Source organism: Coenobita brevimanus, chromosome 33, assembly GCF_032717465.1.
Source record: "Coenobita brevimanus isolate Jiangsu-jjx chromosome 33, ASM3271746v2, whole genome shotgun sequence".
In the NCBI taxonomy this organism is placed as follows: domain Eukaryota; kingdom Metazoa; phylum Arthropoda; class Malacostraca; order Decapoda; family Coenobitidae; genus Coenobita; species Coenobita brevimanus.
The window spans coordinates 41,410,999-41,431,127 of record NC_136986.1 but is presented as its reverse complement, the minus strand read 5'-3'; the positions used below and the strand labels follow the sequence as shown (position 1 = coordinate 41,431,127).

Genomic DNA, 20,129 nt, shown 5'->3' with positions numbered 1-20,129 from the left:
AAATTTTCAAAGCTAAATTTCAGATTGTGTGCTTGATAGAGAAAAGTAAAAACATTTGTTATCAGCACTGTCAGTTTACCCCAAATCACCCATTCTCATTTCTGAACTAGGTAAAAAGTAGAAATCTGTCAAGTAGTGTAACTGAAGTAGGCTAACCTGGCATTAACTGGAATGGAATACTGACCATGAAAGGATTAAATAACTTCAGCTACTGTCTTACTCTGTTTTTATTTGACGTTTTCCAAGCACACTTCTTAACATTATTTCCCCTGGAAAAATAGTTATCACTATACAGTACTACTTTCTCTTTGTAAATTCCTTAAGTGTATGTGACTGTTCTTGGTTCACTTGAACTTGACCCAAGATTGCCCTCTCTTCATTGCCAACCTGTATCAAGACATTAACATGGGAATATGGTGCTAGCAGAGAGGTGCAATAGAATGATGTAGAACCACAGTACTGTTGTATTCTGCCACTGAAGGAGGAAATAAACTGCAAAATGATCAAAATCTTTGTCAAATTATGCTGGACAGACTGGAGTAACTATGAAAGGATTGGAGCCGAGAATTTTGAAAGCTGTATATAATAAGAAAGTAGATGTATATAGTTCATTTCAAAAGGCACAGGTAGTTAACTTAATTTCTCTTCCAGTATCTGGATCTCCCCCACTCCAAAGGTGATTATCGAATACAGAGTTACATTGATGTTTAGTGTCTTTCAGTCTCTGTTTGGTGTTGGATGTGTTCATTTGTTGACACCGAGTGACAGCATGGTATACGGTGCCTCTTATCCCTTGAAAGGAAGATGGTGGTTTGCAGAGGATCATCTTTAACCTGTAGTCCATTGTGTTCTTGTTTCAGATGAACTTTTCTTCTTGTGTTTATAATCTCGCACCTTATTTGTATTACGGAACCAGGACTGGGTTGATGATTTGTACCCATGCATTTCCTTTCCTGTGTCTGGATCTCACCAGTCTCATTTCATTATTTTGGACCAGCCAACTTGTATGTAGATTCACAGCTTCTTACAGTTGCCTCTGATTGGGTAAGGAAATTTTCGTCATGTTAATGTAACAGTGATCTGTGTAACATGGTATGTCCATACTATTTTTAAATTTCACAGATCTTCCACAAGTCTTTGATGGTGGCTGAGAGGATGCAGCTCTGCACATACTAAGTACAGTATTGCCGTGGGAACTTTGAATGAGTAGAACTGTAATGTCACACAGCAGCACGGGTTGAGATAAACAAGGCACAGTACTCAAACATTTTATTGATTAAATTCATACATCATTCAATTACTGGTAATTATATTTTTAAATTCTTCATTGCCTTCATAAATCATTCACTGTGGTCCATTATGTTTACTGAAAATCTGAAATCATTTTGTTTTGTGTCTTGACATGGTGCTGGAATTTTGCTGAAATTGAATCCAGTATTTCACACCTAGTATGGGTTACTGTGGATGACTTGATGAGGACACCTAGCTTTATTTAATCTTTTCTGTTTAAAGAAAATTGTCTGGATGACACTGGTAATGACGTGTTGACTGAAACTCTAAAACACTGCACTTATCTACTGCAACAAAAAATTTTATTCATTAATTTCTGCACAGTAGAAAAAAGTTTTTCAGGATATTAAAAAAAATTACAAGATACATATATGATGCAATACCAGTATAATTCATTCTTGTACAGCCGAACCTAACAAGCATTAATCCCCTGAAGCAGCGCAAACAAGCATTTTTAACTTTAAAGGGGGCACGGTGGCTCAGTGGTAGAGCACCTGAATCGTGACCAAAGGGTCAAGAATTTGCGCCTTGCCCGAGTAGCTGCCTTGCTGGAAGAGGTAACGCTCTCCCGTCACCTAGCAGGGCTATATGACCTATCAAGGACTACCTCGGGGAATTCAGTCCTTTTAACTTTAAAGAATGGATGATATGATTTGTCAATGAACATGATGGAGAGGTTACTGATATTCTTAGTTCGGCTATACATACAGTAAAGAACTAAGCTGTTGAACTGTTCACTGTTTAACAGGAATTGATATTGAATACTGTGATGATTAATTTTGTGACACATGAGGCCTTGGTAAACCTTGGTAAACCAATAAGTTATGAACCAGGTGTCATTAGCTTAAAATTCACTAGCTTCTCCAGCTGCAGTGCCTCAAAGCTTTACATATCCTATGTTAAGCCTGAGATGGACTTCTTGTACTTTAAATCACCTGGCAGAGAAGAGAATCTTACATATTTGATTGGCAAGGCAACTACTTATCCATGAATCTCCTCAGGGATGATTTTTGTTTGCATGTTCATAGTCATATACCGCAGGTGCATTGGCCTCTTCACCGTTTGTTTCATTTTACCGAAAGCACTTGCACTGTCCACTATCATTTTGTCTCAATTTTTGTTCCGGCTTATCACAGCATTCTTTTTTGTTATTTTGCCCTTTTTTGCTTGACACCTCAAATTTTTCCTCAATAAGCCTTGTGAATGCCTGCACATGCTTGTGACATGGCCTCCCATGAGTCACTTATTTTTTCTTTTGGTATCCTAATGAAGGATCTCCTTTTCCATTATTTCTTTTGTTTTCTTGGTGTTTTTCATGTGAATGTGCTTTCACAACATGTTTTTGTACACCTTAACCATGAGAGAGGGTTCTGCTGCTGTCACCTGGGCTTCAGGATCACTTCCCCTTGACTGTCTGCCAGGGAAACAGGTACCAAATGTAGGCTGTCTTCCTACCCCATCTCTCTCATTGCATCTCTTAGGATTGCTGAGCTGAGTCGATCTCTGAGACCCCCTTTCACCAAGGTCAATTCTGGACCAGTGCAAGACATACCAGGTGGGATTTTTTGTGAACTTTCACATTAGTTCATCCTTGGCGTGACCCCCAGCCAGTGTGCAACTCTCCTTGGGCCTTCTACCTATGGATGTCAAATTGATTCTAAGGAAAGTCATACATAATATGCTAAATGCCTTCCTGCCCTCAATACGAATCAATGTTATTGGTCACTTATTGCTTCAGGGATACCTTGCAGTATGCTCTCTTTTGGAATTGATTTTTCGACTGTATAGTTTACTTTCATTTTGTCTCATAGGGTTGACTGTGTCCTGCTTAAAATCATATCTAATATGCTACATCACAACTCCCTTGACACCAGTCAGTAGATGTTAAGTAACATTCCAGTGCAATGAAATGAGAGTGACAATTTTCATGCCCTGAGACCAGTTTATTGGACATTAATCTATTTCTCCTTGAATTCTAGTGATGCATTCTGTCTTTTTGGCACCTTTTGAGGAGATGCAAGGTGATTTCAGAAGACAATCACTCATGGTGTATTACAAAAACCTCACTCCAGCCTCAAGGGCCTATAGCTTATTACATCTTGACAAAGATAATTGAGGTGTTACGTTGTGGTCTGCAGATGCCCAACTTGACACCTTCAATTCTCATTACATCTAGAGACATGTCTGGCCCTTCTCAAGAAGGCAACATTATATGAGGTGCACTGTGGAAAACTCACTCTCACATAAAGTCCTTATGACAAACCATTTGACATAAGTTGCTGCAAAATATTACATGGCGACTGGGTGTCTAACCCAATGCTCTTTATCACTTCTCCTTGAATTCTAAAGCAGACACAGTCAGCCTTTTTGAACAAAGCAAATTCACACATGGTGCTGGGACACTTCAATCTGGCTAGTCTCCACAATCTGTGACTACTTGATGTTATATAGCAGTCAGCAGATTCCTGGTTTGACACACTTGTAGGTTTCTCCTTGGATTCTTCAGAAGCATTCTGTCCTTTTGGGACCATGATGCAGGATTCCATCTGACAGAACAACTTTCATACTCTGTCATTTCCTTTCACATTAATGTTTACATCTCTTACAGATAGCAGTTTCTGAACTTTGTGAGCTGTGAGCACAAGTTTGGAACACCAAACCTGAGGCTGTTGCAATCCTGCCAGATCCCTGCCAGCATTTCCTTTCAACCTCCATGGAGGAGGCACCACTATGGTTCAGAGCATCAGTCTCTTCCTTTTTCCACGATTTTTACATCTTATTCTGCTATAACCAATAAAATGGGCATACTGTAGCCAAATTTGGTTTTATTAGGACTTGATACTACTACTACTACTACTAAAATTGTCCTATGCTGGGGTCGACTAATGAATATCCAGAAGCAACCAGATTCTGAGTTAGACCATCTTTTGACATGGCACTGGGTCTAAACCCTTCGTCTGGGACACCAGAGACAATTCTCATTCCCCTTAGACAGGGCATTACCATATGTGATAAAAAGGGGCATCAAGATGTAGGACTACCCAAAGACCAAAAAAATCTTCACATTAATGCCAAACAACTCTCAACAGTCAGAGTGTTACTTTCACAGCATGGACACAACCCCCAGATCTATGCACTGTTCACTTCTCTTGAAAAAGAAGAATTCAGATGCATTTTCAGAAAGTTTCCATCATGGCAGTAGAATGGGCTATTTCAAAGTTCATTCACTTTCTTGGCAAGATTGCTCTTCTGCTGACAGATGTCTCTACATGTAAGCTCTTATTCAGAGCCTTACAGCACTACACCCTGAGGCCATTAAGGTGACAGATTTTAAGGATATAACCCTCTTTGTTAGCTAAAAGGGTGTAGTGCCATATCTATGTACTCCAATCCCTGACCTTTGCCACCCCTCCCCCCCTCCATACACACATACACACACACAAGTCTCCACATACCCTTTACGTGAACATATGGGATGAAAAACAGATAAGTGAACAGTGCACAGAGGAAGTTCATAGGTTAGTGGTTGCCTTGTCTAAGAATTTTCATCAGATTCTCTGCAAAGAAATTTAAAGATGCAAGAAGCCTATTTTAGGCCTGCCAAAGATTATGCAGTATATAGTTTTAAGGCACTACACACTTCGAGCCACCAAACAGAGGGTTTTATTCTAAACCCCACCATTATGTACAGGACAATAACAATACTGTCACACATACAACATTATCTTACTAATTTACCTAGATACTAGGTATCAACAGCATTCTGGTCTCTTCCCATATGAAAGATTTTAGATACAAAATGCAGTAATAGTATTTTCTTAACCTTAACAAGTCCCAGATATAAATTAGGGTATAAATGTCAGAGCTGTAAGCAACATTAAACCTATGATATTTGATGTAGAAAAGCTACCAAATACTCTGTAAACAGTTGGCTCCATCAGTTGTACAAGCTGCACCAAATGCCAAATTCCTTCCTGACAACTGCTGCAGATTACCTGAACGAATTATGCACTTACCATCCGGAACCACCCAAACAAACCGTATCAAGTGTTACACTATTTTCACTTTCAAACTATAGTACTCTGCAGCAGTGTCAATGAAACTTACATTCTGAAATGGAAGGACTGATGTAACTCTTGTAATAGTCACATCTCATAATTGAAGACACAGTGATGCAGAATTTAATCTTCACTCTAGACTAGACAGTGGTGAGACTTTCATTGTGTTTTTTGGTGCATGTACTATCATGAGCAAAAGTTACCAACAATCCCTTGCCAGCATTGTTTCCTGCTTTGCATACTTCTCAAGCCTCCCCAAATGTCACAGTATCCTTCCTTCTCATATTTTTGTTAAGTCCTTCATACTACAAACAAAGAAAAATATTTCATGCAACACTTTCCATAACCATAGCTGACAAAAGTGTCAGCAAACCTTTAATCATGGTAGTGTCATAGTTTAAGAGTAACCATTGTAGTCGAGAGTTTCATACTAAACTTTTTTGGGGATGGAAATCTACGCAAGTGTCTGAAGTTAGTCACAGTGGTGTAGAGGTCCCATGGTACAGCAGGAGGAAGACTATGTTGGCTTTTCAGGAGCATTTAGCCTGCAGCTCCTGAGAGGTGGGTAGTAGTTGAGGGCATGACAGCTGACTTGCTGGGCTGCTGTTGCCATTACTGCTGCTGTTAGTTGGCACTGCACTGTTACTCATAGCTGTATGGGAAAATGTAATACTGTAATATTATTTAAAGAATAAATGTTCTCAAATTATAAAAGTTTTACACTAAAAGTATACAGTCATTTATTGAAGATGCAAGGCTGGGTGTCTGTCATCTGAATAAAAAAAAAAAAAAGTCAATCAATCAAATGGTGTAGGATGTATGAAATGCATGCAAGTCGCAATGGTGCTGAGGCCCCCCAGTACAGCAAGAGGAAGACTATGTTGGCTGTTAAGGAGCACTTAGCCTGGAGCTCCTGTGAGGTGAGTAGCAGCTGAGGGCAGGACAGCTGGCTTGATAGGCTGCTGTGGCTATTACTGTTGCTAGTTGGCACTGCACTGTTACTCATAGCTGTATGGAAAAATGTAATACTGTATTATTATTATTTAAAGGATAAATGCTCTAATATAAAAGTATACAATGGACCCTCGCTCTAACAGACTAATCAGGGGGACAATTGATCCGATAAAGATGATCACCCATTACATCCGATAGTTTCCCCTAAGGTGGGGTTTCATGCACATTTAAAAATAAATAAGTACAACAGTACTAAAACTAAAAACTAACGTATACCCATTTTACACTAACTTGGCCCATAATTTTGCCTTTTTGTAGCTTATTTCACATCCTTGCCAAAGCACTTCATCATGACTAGTAAATACAGTATTACTATACAGCAGTCTGCTATTACAACTTGGAAATCACAACACAGAGGGGGCAATTTCAGGCCAGGATGGAGTAAAAATGGGTAAGAAAGCACACGTACTGCGATCCAGTGCATCCCATTTAATGGACATCGTTTGCTATAGTCAATGGGAATCTGTTGGCCTTCGGACTGTCCATTAAATCTGATATCTGGTCTACCGAGGTCTGTTAAATCGAGGGTCTACTGTACATATTTACTGAAGATGCAAGGCTGGGTGTCTCATCTGAGTAAAAATAAATAAAATGGTATAAGATGTATAAAATTAATTTAAGGCTTAAGATGTGGAAATTATGGTTCACTGGGTGACAAGCTGTTGGAAGCATGTGACTGAATGCTAGGGTCTGAAAGCAGACAGGGAATGATATGTGATCAAATATTAACAAGAGGGGAAAGCAAACTACATCTGTCCAGAGAGACTGAATATGAAGCAAGGTTAAAACTAGGGTATATGAGGTTTCTGGAAACTGATTACATAGCACTGTTCATTCATCATGATCCATACCTCAATTTCCCACTCAAGGATGGGGTGAGGTAAGGTCCAGACAGCCAGGAATGAGAGAAATGGAGAAACTTAAAGTCTGCCTAACTGAGTGGATCACACTCAGTCACACATAATTGAAGTCGCCAGAATCCTGACTTCATTTTACAGGCTTACACATCCACACAAATGTGCTTCACACCACCAATCAGTTAGAGTGAATCTGCCGACTATCACTTCACTGGGAAAGAACGGGTGCCAAACCCTTGTAATACACTCCATACAATGTTCTTTCAACCAGCTTGATCCACTGGCAGTTCCCCCGTCTCATCACCCTCCATACCTCACCTCTGCACACACATTTACCACATCTATCCACATCCTTGGCCTACCACATCACCTCATGCCTTCAAATGCACTAAGATATATCCTTTTTGTTATTCTGTTCACACCCATTCTATCTACATGCCTGTACCATCTAAGCACACTCTTGTCAACTCTGGCATCCACAGACTTCCTTACTCCATAATCACATTATTCCTTATTCTATCCTCTCGCCAAGATCCATGTACAAGTCTCAACGTCCTATTTCTGCTGCTCTTACTCTTGCCTTTTTATTTTCATGTCACACTATAATCTCACCCATATGTTTGAGTAGGCACTAAGGCTCCTTGCAAGCCTCTTGCAGCTGCCACAGACCAAGGCCTTCTTAGCATCAACCACTTTCCTTCCCTGTGCCAAACTACTTTCCACTTCCTTCACCCCCCCCCCTCCATTGCTGAACCTTGCTTATGAAAACTATTGGAGCTTGCAGTCTTTAAAGAAAACATACAGCTATAATGCAGCTTTTTCACACAGTAAAAAAGAATTATGTTTTATGCTATGAATAAATAATTACATAAATACAAATATAATTACTACAAACATGAGTAACTAAACAATGCAATTATATTTTAATATTCTTTGCTGGAATATAATTTGATTAAGCTGGCTGCAAACATTAACCTGTATTAAATGCCTTGCTGCAGACATCTGCTGTTGACAGTACTGTATCATGAATGCCACATATTTTAGACATATCATTACAAAGCTGGTCACCCTCATCTTGAATGTCAGGACCAACTTGCCTAGCCCTGGGCTCCAACACGCCTCGTGGAGCGACACAGTATCAAATGATGAATGAATCATCATTACATAAAAGTGATGCCATGCTTTCTCTGAAAGAATTCAGGTAATGGCATTGGCCATGGTACAACTGATGTTTTCTATGGACTAGAAACTAACCAAGTGCCAAAGCCAGCTAATTAAAGTACTTCCCAATAGTTGCCGGAAGCTGTTGGGAAAAAAAGAAATTTTAAACGTCACTCATTGTACTTGTTCCCCGCCTGGAAGCGATGACTACGTGGCCAGATACCAAGCTTGTAACCACATTTTACTCTCATGGTAGCCAAGCATTTACAATGCACAATATGCAAAAGGTCAAAATTAAGAATGTGGTAGCTTACACAGTCCTACACGAAATATATGCATAGCTTTGTATCTATACAGAGGGTTCTACAGTCAAAATTATTTAGCATATAATCTTAAATTATTCAGTATAAAATAATAAACTATTTACAGGAAATGCTTACTTAATGTTCATAAAGTCTGCTCACACATAACTACTCTACCTGAAACAACTTAAGACGTAGTTGGCTCATGATGGAGGAATAAAAATTTTGACTTTAAATCAACTTGTGATAAATCGCAAACAACTCTCTGTGAATATATAGTGTTAATGCACCAGAACTAAATTATGCAGTCTTTAAATGAAGACTACCTGTATATAAGCTTCAATGCAATCTTTAAGTGAAGACTACTTGCATATAAGCTTTGCTTGTTTGTAGTATTATGTACAATGACAAGGGTACATAACTACCATATTAGTATAATTGGTCTAATTCAACACAGCCTAAAACTGCCATCTAATCTGAATGCTGAGCTGTAATGAAGATCAGTACTATAAATGTAATAAAATTGGATGCTAGTCACAAAGAATCGCTATGGAAAGGCTGCACAGCTGTAGTTCTGTTTAATTCTGCTACTGAGCTATAAAAAATAATAATAATAATAATAATAATAATAACATTAGAATGATGATGGTAGCCTCAAAGAAGCACTATGGCATACACAGAGCTGTAATACTGCCACTGAGCTATGGGAAATAAGATGCAACATCATCCATCATTATCCAGATCTCCTGTCCCACCTATGCAATGAGAGAGACTCACCAATTTGCCCAACTAAATGGGCCACACTCCCAATCACTCACGATTCAAGCACTCAAAATCCTGACTGCACCTGACAGCTACAATTTTGGGGATACAAAAGGACCAGTTTCAAAGCTAAGGTGGGAGAACTATACGAGACTGAACAGTTCTCACATACCTCTGATTACAGATTTTCTCTTCTTGTGTATGATTTGGTTTGCACCTTCTAGCTCGATGAGGGTTGGGGTTTGGCTGGAGGGGCTACTGAGGTCGTTGTTGGGGGTTTTGTGTGGTGGGAGCGAGGGAGAGCTCTTGGTACTGAGACTCGGAGGTCGGTGGTGGTGGTCCACTTGGTCGAGTTTTCTGTTCTCTGAGGTTCGTGGTTGCTTGGTGGTACCGCCAGAGTTGACACCTTCACAGGAAGCCACTGTGTGCTTGGTGAGGGTGCTTGGCTGTGTGGTGCCCCCCTGTCTGGCGATACCACTCTGGAGGTGAAGGGGGGCATGGCAGGAGGGGGTACTGCTTCCTGCACTGGGCGTGGTGTCAGCTGTGGTGGTGATGGGTGGTGCAGGTGGTGACGTCTTTGTTAAGGCACTGGTCATGGCAAGGGTGGCAGTGTCATTACTACGCCCACCTCCCCCCTGAACCACACTTTCACTTGCCTGTCAGAACAAAGTACACCATGAATAGGGGGAATACCAAATTGCCATTTATCAAATTACTGTATATAAATGTGTTGTATTACTGTACTAAACAAAACAGTAAAACCTGAACTATGGGTGCAATTACATTCCAATAGACTTGTGTTGAAAAGATGTTTTTATCTACTCCACAGAAAATTTATAATAATATAAATTAGGCTAAATATTTAGTGTTCAGTACTGTACATAAACATTACACTAATACCATAAAAATTAAGAAATAAAATTAGTTAGTGTGCAATTAACACTTTATTAGGCATGAACCCTTTCACTGACAAATCTTTCCTATGGTCCAACAGAATCATCTGGTAAGTGCATGAATTAAATTATAAGACCTCAACATATTGAAGGAATACATGAAGACAGCTGTTAATCCCTTCACTATGGATGATGATTCTCTCATAATCTGAATTATTAACGTCCAGTGACATCAAAGATATATGTGTGACCGATCATACTGAAGGGGTTAACATACTATATTATTGTACTTGTAATAATCACCTTGAATTATGGATTAGGAAAAATAAAATGCATGTGTAAGACACCAACAGCATGCAGTGCAAAGAGGAAAAAGCAAATCAGATGTCATACAGAGGGTGTTTAGACAAGCACGACTAAGTAGGGCTGGGGTAACTAGCTAAAAAAATAAATAAAAAAGTTTATCCACCTTAACTTAGCAGAGACTTTCATCCTTTTGCAGTATTTTTCACAGCTCATTGGTAGAACAAGGCAATACCATGACTCCATACTTTCCATAACACCGTGCACATGCATACAAGCACGTGCACACATACACACAGTTGTCCAACTAGGTGAGGTTAATATATAACCGGGTCTCTGACTAGTGACAGGTTAATCTTTGCATTCATGATGGCAATTTTAGGCCAAGTTAAAGTGGACTGATCATATCTAAAGACTAACATACTGTACCACAAAACACTTGCATCCTGTCATCACTGTCATTTATTACTAACTACAGTAAGTCCTCTTTAGAAGTCTTCTTTTTTGTTGTTCTGTTTGCAACAAATGATATATCCCTAGGGTTACAGTAAATTATCTTGAAATACATACTTCAATCATGTTTTTTAACATATCCCTCACTAATAATACATCAGAGCATATCTCTGACTTATAACGAGGACTAACTGTACTCAAATAACCGAAACCTTAGTAAACCTTTGTCGTGTGAGCTGCCTCGTCGGGTGTCTACTCGTCTCTCTCCGTCGTTCACTGTGAGGTTCCTAGGAATTGGTTGCCAGAGGAAGCGCTCTCTGAAGCAACCATGGCTCAGTTAACAAGCCGTGCATCGAGCCACATGTAAAAGTTTGGGGTATGGCCACCTCCTCTTTGAGCTCAGATCATTCAAGATACAAAACTGAACGGGTACAACTAACTACTCTAACCAGTTCCATCCCAAGATGCCCTTTTAGTTTGTTCTTGCAACTTCCTGGTGGCCTGAACAAGCTTGGGGAGACTTTTTGAACTGCAGAGGTTGACAGAACCTTCTATAACCCCATCATAATAAAGGGGGTGCAGGAGCGGTCTTACAGTACATTCTATTCCTGTTACTTCCTGATGATACTGTTCTATTAAGAGATTTTTTTTTAACAGGAGAGGTTTAATAGTCTTCAATTACCCCTTCAAATACCAAAGCATCTAAAATGGAGGTTCATTATGAAGGGGAAGTCTTCAAAGTTGGGGAAGGGGGGGGAAGGGACTGTAGTTAGACATTAGCCAGAGCAAAATGTAAAAAGGCATATTGGGTTGAAGGAGTTAAGTCTATGTAACTCTGAGTAATTAAGATATCCAGCTAAATACAAACAGAGCCTTCTTTGTCATCTAATACTTGTACTACCCTATCTAGGCTACAGTGGTAGACTGAAAAAGAAGATGAAACCAGAGCCACAGCCACTTTGATCATGCAGACATTCACACCAGCTCACACAAAACTTAACCAGAACTTGCTCACTTATTTACATTCAGTTATGTAGTTATATCTAGTACCCAAGCATAAATGAGGGTGAGGTTAAGCTTAAATATGAGTTCAGGAAATAAGTGACCAAGTAAGGAATTATAAGAGCACCAGTGCACAGGTCTACTTAGAGAATATTAAGGCCTTCAGTAACCCTACAAGGCTTCAAAATTACTGTATCATATTATATTCAGTAATCTCACGGAAAATTTAACATGTATTATAATGCCTGATTCTGAATGGTAAACAGGAATATGAAGTATGCACGGCTCTTTGTGAATTCCTAAACTGATTATTTGCTGTCTCACAAGACTGACAATATTGGTATTTCTCAACTGTAACTGGAAGCAGATGCAAATACTGTTATGAAACAAAGCCTGATAACATGATGTGAAATTGTGAGACGGCATGTACAGGTGAGCTGTTGTTTGTGAGGCGAAGGCTGGTACAGAGGAAGTGGCCGCCCACACAAACCAAGACACGTACCGCACTGGATGACCCCAGTGGCATTGGGCCATGGGTATCCCTAGGGCTGCCCCCACCTCCAGGTTGGGTCAAGGGCCCAGGAGGGGTCCCAGGATGAGAGCCTGGGCTAGAGGAGCCCGGCTCTGCCCCCGAGGGCTGAGTGCCCGAGGGAAACACCTGGATGGACTTGGCGTGGGGGTCTTGTTGGAATTCTGGCGGCGGAGGGCGCTGTATCCAGTTGTACTGCCTCTTCTCCACGGGCACACCCCATCTCTCCAACTCTAAGTACTGTACATGTGAGACAAGTTACACCAGTTTTGATATGAGTCAACATTAGGGACCTGCAACATCAAAGCCCATGCGTTATCAGTAGATGCCATTACCTGTCTCCAGGAACCCGCAGCAAACACCAACTTGAAGAAGGGGAGACTGAAAATATGGCCAAGGTATGTCATGTATCTCATTAATGTAAGAGATAAGACTGGGATAAGTAAGAGGGTCACACAGTAGCCTGCCAGAGCATAACAAACGTGAGAGGAAGGTGTGTGTACCTGACTCTTGAGGGAGGAGTAGCAGTCCTTGCACACAACCACTGAGTGTCCACTGTCCACCACCATGCCTCCTGATGGCCGATTGTGTTCCTTCAAGAATGGATAGTCCTGGAAAACAAAACAAGGTAATGTATATATATATATATATATATATATATATATATATATATATATATATATATACAACAGAACACAAGTGCAAATTTACAATGCAGTATTGTCATAGGTAGAAATTCTTCATATTAAGAGTAATTACAGTAAAATACCCTTTCTACAGAATACCAGTTAACCACCAAAAAATTACCTTTTTACAAAATGAAAGTCACTACAGGATGAAGCTGCACAAAAAATTCACTTGGTTATTACCACTCCCTAAAACTAGGGCTGCTGTGTGACAGTTTATCAGACTGATTAATAAAATTTTCAGCACATTTCCGAGAAAATTACCTTTTAAATGTTCTGGATAAAATGTTGCCTAGCCTATGGTTCCCATGCCATGATGGGGATAAAGAGTAAGTGCCGTGGAGCTGGGACTGCTGAGGAATGTATGTGGAGTACAGAGGGTGGATAGGATACGAAATAATGTGACTCATGAAAAATGTGGAGTGAGGAAGTCTGTGGACACCAGAATCGAAGAAAGTGTACTGAGATGGTATGGTTATGTGGAGAGAATGGATAAGAAGAGTGGTGAAAAAGGTACATCTCAACGAATTTGATGGAGGGAGGTGGCGAATAGGCCAAGGAGAAGATGGAGAGATATGGTGGATGAGTGTGTGGGGAAGAGAGGTTTGGATGTCGGTGAGGCTAGGGAACTGACAAGAGATCGAGCTGGCTGGATGAATGTTGTGAGAAGAAGTGCATGATCAGGGATCGGCATCCCTTTTTGATGTGGCAGCGTTCGGACTGACTCAACCGGATATGTTTATGTGAAGCTACAGAACGTGGTGAATGTTTTTGGCGTATCCGATAGACCCAGGATTCTGGGGGCTTGAATGGTGAGTGAATGGAGGCATGACCCATTGAACTGGGCAAATTTGGGCTGTCTGGACATTGCTACCTCTCACCCTGCCCTAGGGTTGGAAAGGAAGTCCCGATGTTGATGATGATGATGATTATATTTATTATTGTTATTATCATTGTTACTAAACACTAAATTCTGATCTGCACATCTCCTCTCATTATCAGATGCAATATGAAAGAAAACTGAACCAAAATTCAGATGATATATACATGTACATACTAGTACAAACACACACACACACACACAAAACACCATCCTTTACATTATCACTGACCTCAATCACAATGCATTAGCAACTCAGATCTTTAGTGGGTATTTATTATGCTTTATGATATATCGAAATGGGAATCGCAATATACGTGGATTTTATTTCTCAACACCTCTTCCCTCATGACTGATTCTGCACAATACATCTCAATAACCTCTTGTTGATATTACACCAGCAAAAATGTTGTGTGGGAGCGAGACAGGTTAGAGCTGGGAATCTTTATTTTCACTTATGTACCAGAGGGCGGTCAATTGGTGGGTGACAGCAACTTGGAGGCATTTTGTCTGCAGCCACCCTTTGTGGGATTAGGGTGTCAGGCTATAGACAGACAGACAGATAGATGTACCGGACTACACAGAACCATCTTCACAAGCATTACGGAAAATAACGAATTCATACTTTAACCTGTCTCTCTCTCTCATCCAACATATCCACTATTCATAATGGATCATCTACACCTGCATAAACAAAATACAAGAAACGGGTGTAATAATCAAAATAAACTGCCACACTTGGAATATGATGTAGCTGCTAAAGTGGAAAGGTGGATGAACAAGTGCTGGGAAAGTGCTTGAGCTCATTTCAGGTCCTTTTTTTTTTCCCCCCCTTGTTGTTAGCTGATTATTTCATTCTGCATATTTTATCAGTTTGTCTTCTATTAGTGATGCTGTGTGTGTGTGTGTGTGTGTGTAAACTAGTGACCCTCAAAATGTGATGAGTAACATGAGGAAAGGCCAGTTATGGAAGTTGTGTGTGTGTGTGTGTGTGTGTGTGTGTGTGTGTGTGTAAACTAGTGACCCTCAAAATGTGATGAGTAACATGAGGAAAGGCCAGTTATGGAAGTTGTGTGTGTGTGTGTGTGTGTGTGTGTGTGTGTGTGTGTGTGTGTGTGTGTGTGTGTGTGTGTGTGTGTGTGTGTGTGTGTGTGTGTGTGTGTGTGTGTGTGTGTGTGTGTGTGTGTGTGTGCGTTACTTAATCCTCTCAGGTTTAAAGTCTTTCCTGAATTTTGTCTGAAGGGATACAAACATGAAATACATTATCCAATTGAATTAGATAAACCCTAAGTACAATGCTCTACTTTACTCTCACTGTCTTCAATCATATTTCCTTCAGCTCAGTTCAAAATGGAGGGACTGTGATACAAACTACATTACAACTTGGGTCTCTCTCTCAGAAGCACAAAGCCATCTGAATGAAGCAAGAACATCCAAGGGCACTCAGGGAATACAAACCTCCACCAATATTCCAGAGTGCAAGGTCAAACTTCACCCACTGACAAGAGTAAAAGGTCATTTATGAAGACTATGGTAAAAAAATGAAGGTGATTTTTACCAGGTCTTGTGTTTTTGTCTGGCTTAATTTCTGAGATAAGCATTATTTACTAAATTCCTGTCTTCACTCATTTGATATAGTGCTGCCTACTTCTTCCGTAGCCTTTATTATTTTTTCTTTCTGTGCTACCCTACTCTCTTCCTATTTCTCCCATCTTTCCTGTCACTTCTTGCTGCTTTTCTTTCCTTTACAGGTGGCTTTACATTGAGTGACAAGCTAAATGGTTTCCTATAAGCCAAGAAACCATTTACAACGCTGGGTGGTAACCGTATAACCAAACCATACGTGCTACCTATGTGTCAACAAGTGGGTTGGTGGAGGGTTGGTGCCCCTCCCTGTAAAACAAATACCTCAAAGTCAATTGCCACCCCTTACGGGATTATGGCGTCTGGCGATAGATAGACAGATCATGAGCCTGGTCTTGACCTTTCACCCTGTTCTGCTCAAATTTCATAACAACCCTTTCATGGTCATTAGTCAATATTCCAAATTTGATGCAATCCTATCCAAGCTTTATTTTAATGACCTCTGACCTTTCTGGCCCAAAATCTTCCTCAGCTGCTCATCTCACCCTCAATCATTATTCCAAATCTTGATCAGTTTTATCCGTTAGTTTTTCGATAATGGTGTGAAATGAAAAATAAATAAATAAATAAATAAAACAGCTAAACATACAACCTTCCTAGTGGGGGTTATTGATGTCCTTGGCCTGAAAGTATTGATGCCAGTTGCTGTGTGTGTGTGTGTGTGTGTGAGTGTGTGTGTGTGTGTGTGTGTGTGTGTGTGTGTGTGTGTGATGTAAACGGTTCACTGTGGAATGGGCTGTGTACACATGTATGTATTTATCTATGCAGGTGTGTGCACGTTATGTATATGGGTCACTGAGAGAGAGAGAGAGAGAGAGAGAGAGAGGGGGGTATACACTGACTCTTTTGTGACAACTAACTGCAATACTAACAATGACTGGTAAGTAGACTATGTAAACGGCAGACTGGCAAATAAAACTGTACTGGTAAACTGTTTGTGGATTACGTTGACTGAGACGATTGGGCAGGTGAGGCTGGTGTGAGGGAAGTGCTGACATATTAAAGGTGGACTCCCAGCACTACTCAACACCAGCAATCTATACCACTAACACTATACCCCTACACCACCACTATATCCCACACCATTACTGCTACCATCCTACCAGCACTACCCTTAACACCAACAATACCACATCTAAATCTATACCACGAACACCATACCCCTACACCACCACTAGCATCCAACACCACTACTGCTACCATCCTACACCCCTACAGCACAACTACCCTTACTACAATCATGCAATACCCCTACTACCATCTATTACTACAACTACCATCACTACATCCATCACTGTTACATCCTACACCACTAGCAAACACACTGCTATACTGCTACAAGGACCACTACCATCACTATCACCACCATCTTATCCCCCTACCACTATCCACTGTCACCACCAGCACCAGCACTATACCACAACCACCAGTACAAGTCTCCTATACCCACAAACACCATCACTTTATACCAGTATTCCAATCTCTGCCACCTTATACCATCACTACTACCAACCTATACCAGTCACAGCCATCCTCCACTACCACTAAAACCACTAGAAGTCTATACCTAATACCACCACCACCACCACCCTATACTACCCAAATACATCACCACCCAACTACCACAACCATAACGCAAAGCCACCAGTACCCCTACACCACCACCATCATCCTAAACCACTACCACAATCATCATCCTACACCACAACTCACCACCACCACCACCATCCTACAGTATACCACTACCACAATCATCACCCTACACCACAACTCGCCACCACCGCTACGAACACCCAGACATCCTCCCCACACCCTCACCCACAGAAGGAGAGAGAGAGAGAGAGAGAGAGAGAGAGAGAGAGAGAGAGTTTACCCATCCGAAATAGGTGACCAAAGAAAATATTACTCATGAACAATACACTCACTTCAGCTGGACGGTCACATTTTTAGTCTCATCTCTGTGTGTTTTTGGTCGAGAATATTCCTCCACGTAAAAAAAAAAAAAAAAAATTCCCCCCCCCCTTTTTTTTTTTTACTAACCAGGGGATTTTTTTCAGCGTAGATTTCAAACTGGAGGGATTTGATACGGCGCCCATTAATCCCTGCAGTATATTTCCTGGGTAAAATCGTCTAGAGGTGGCAAAAATAAACCACAAACAATACGGCATCGCGGCATCAGAATAAGGAGGTTGTGTTCTGTAGTGCAGTGTGTGGCCTTAAGCGTGAGGGAGGGGAATGAGGGAATGGAGTGGGGGAAGGGACTAGTGAGGGAGGGGGGAAGGGACTAGTGAGGGAGGGGGGAAGGGAATTGCGTGCGGGAGGGGATGAGTGGAGGAGGGGAGAGGGGAATGGAGTGGGGGAAGGGACTAGTGAGGGAGGGGGGAAGGGACTAGTGAGGGAGGGGGGAAGGGGAACAGAGTGGAGGAGAGGGGAGGGGAACAGAGTGGAGGCCTAATCAGATCTTCCCCTCAGTCTCTAGCGATGAGGAGGACAGATTATCCCAACACAGGAGCGAGTTCTGGCGAGAGCAGTAAAGACACGACACACAATACGACGGCTCAACTATTGTTCCTCTACTGGACTTTCCTCACCTTACTCATCATGCATTTGATTGGTCACACACACACACACACACACACACACACACACACACACACACACACACACACACTATACTGGCATATCTTACTCATTATGCATTTGGGGAGTCACACACACATACATACACACACACACACACACACACACACACACACACATTCTTCTGAACTGGCATTTCCTCTTACTCATTATGCATTTGGGGAGTAACACACACACACACACACACACACACACACACACACACACACACACACACACACAGATTCATTACCATAGTGCACAGTTCCCTTAGGCATGTGGGGGAAGGGCCAGATATATGGGTGTATGACTGTACTGTTTGGTGGGATGCCAGGCTGTTATGCGTCACAATACCGTCTATAAATAGGCGGTATGGCTGGGTCTCGTGATAATATGTGTCAAATATAATCGCTACACCAATGGACAAATAATATAGGCTGTTTCGGACCCCTTAATTAACACTCCAGCTCCTGTGATATCCGGTACTAAATAAAATGGTGTGTTGTTGGAATAGTGTACGCAATTTTTTTTTTTTTTTATGTGTCCGAGTCTGGGCATAGGCTTCACAGCCTGCTATCTAGGAACAGTAGTCCTCCTACATGCCATACACCTCTACATGTCACCACTTCGGCGCTAACACCCACCGTTCATATTGAATACATGCTAGGGCTGTCTCATACAGGACTGGTGTATTGGTATTAGCGGGGGTATTTTTACGACATGTCGGCGGGTCTTCTGGTAGATCAGTGAAGTCTGATTTATGTGAAATTCAAATCCTTAAACTGTTCCCTGCCCCAGCGGGGATTTGAACCCAGGTCCGGTAGGACTGTACGGACATGTGGGGAGAATGGAGAATGAAGACTGAATAAGAGGGTGTATGTAGGTGAAGTGGAGGGAGGGAAAGACCGAGGATGAGGTGGAGGGATGGTGTTGAGAGGTATATGAGGAAGGGGGGAGTGAGTTGGGGGGAGGGCAGTCAAATGATGGGTGACAGAGCGACTTGGAGGAGTTCTGTCTGTGGCCACCCTTTGCTGGATTAGGGCGTCGGGCTATAGATAGGTAGACAGACGGGAGTGTGGTGAAAGGATGAACACTCAGGGTCCCTTTATTGACTACTGGTTGAATTGTGTATAGCTGCCTGGAATGAAAATAAGCTTCCCAATATGAGAGAATGGTGACAGTACCAACACGGCTCCTATGACCTACTCAGCTGGAAAATAATACCATACTAGACGTGTTCTCATCGTGTCTGTTACTGATACAAGGTGGTTTGGGTGAAGAGGCCATAACACTAATGCTAAATCTACCTTACTTCATATACCGGTATGGGATGAAATACTGGGGATGATTGATTATAAATTCTCCTACACTAACATGCCGGTAATAAAAAGCGTAGGTTTGCGACTACTCAAAGCTGGACAAATTATACCGTCCCTTTATTTATCTTTGTCGATGTACTTGTGATATTTTTCCCTTATTTATTTTACTGACGCCAGGGTACGCCACAGTCACTGAATTAGCCTCGTACAGGGACAATAAAAGGATATACGGTATGCTTTGACAGCCGTAATGACGTAAAGACAAAAATACGCTGGAGAGTTATTCGTTGGTGTGATGGCCAGGGTGCGTTAGTCATCGAATTAGAAGGAAATCACGGGAACAATATTGCCTCCCCC

General features: G+C 41.3%; 1 protein-coding gene across 3 annotated transcripts in view; it reads right to left on the bottom strand.

Moving 5' to 3' along the window:
• Window positions 1-1,262: 1,262 nt before the first annotated feature.
• The window catches only part of LOC145395911 (uncharacterized), a 92,632-nt gene continuing 73,765 nt past the window's right edge, over window positions 1,263-20,129 (bottom strand). Inside the window, exons 3-7 of one of the 3 annotated variants that reach the window (XR_013896671.1) lie at window positions 13,128-13,235; window positions 12,598-12,864; window positions 9,617-10,100; window positions 4,732-6,000; window positions 1,263-4,699 (exon numbers count right to left, since the gene is read on the bottom strand). Coding sequence is in view for 2 of the 3 variants with exons in the window: in XM_080269436.1 (XP_080125562.1) it covers window positions 6,142-6,356; window positions 9,617-10,100; window positions 12,598-12,864; window positions 13,128-13,235 (1,074 nt within the window). In the remaining variant the exon portion in view is untranslated. Of the gene's footprint in view, window positions 6,357-9,616; window positions 10,101-12,597; window positions 12,865-13,127; window positions 13,236-20,129 lie in introns of all 3 variants that reach the window. The other 2 variants (XM_080269437.1, XM_080269436.1) reach the window with 2 other exon arrangements.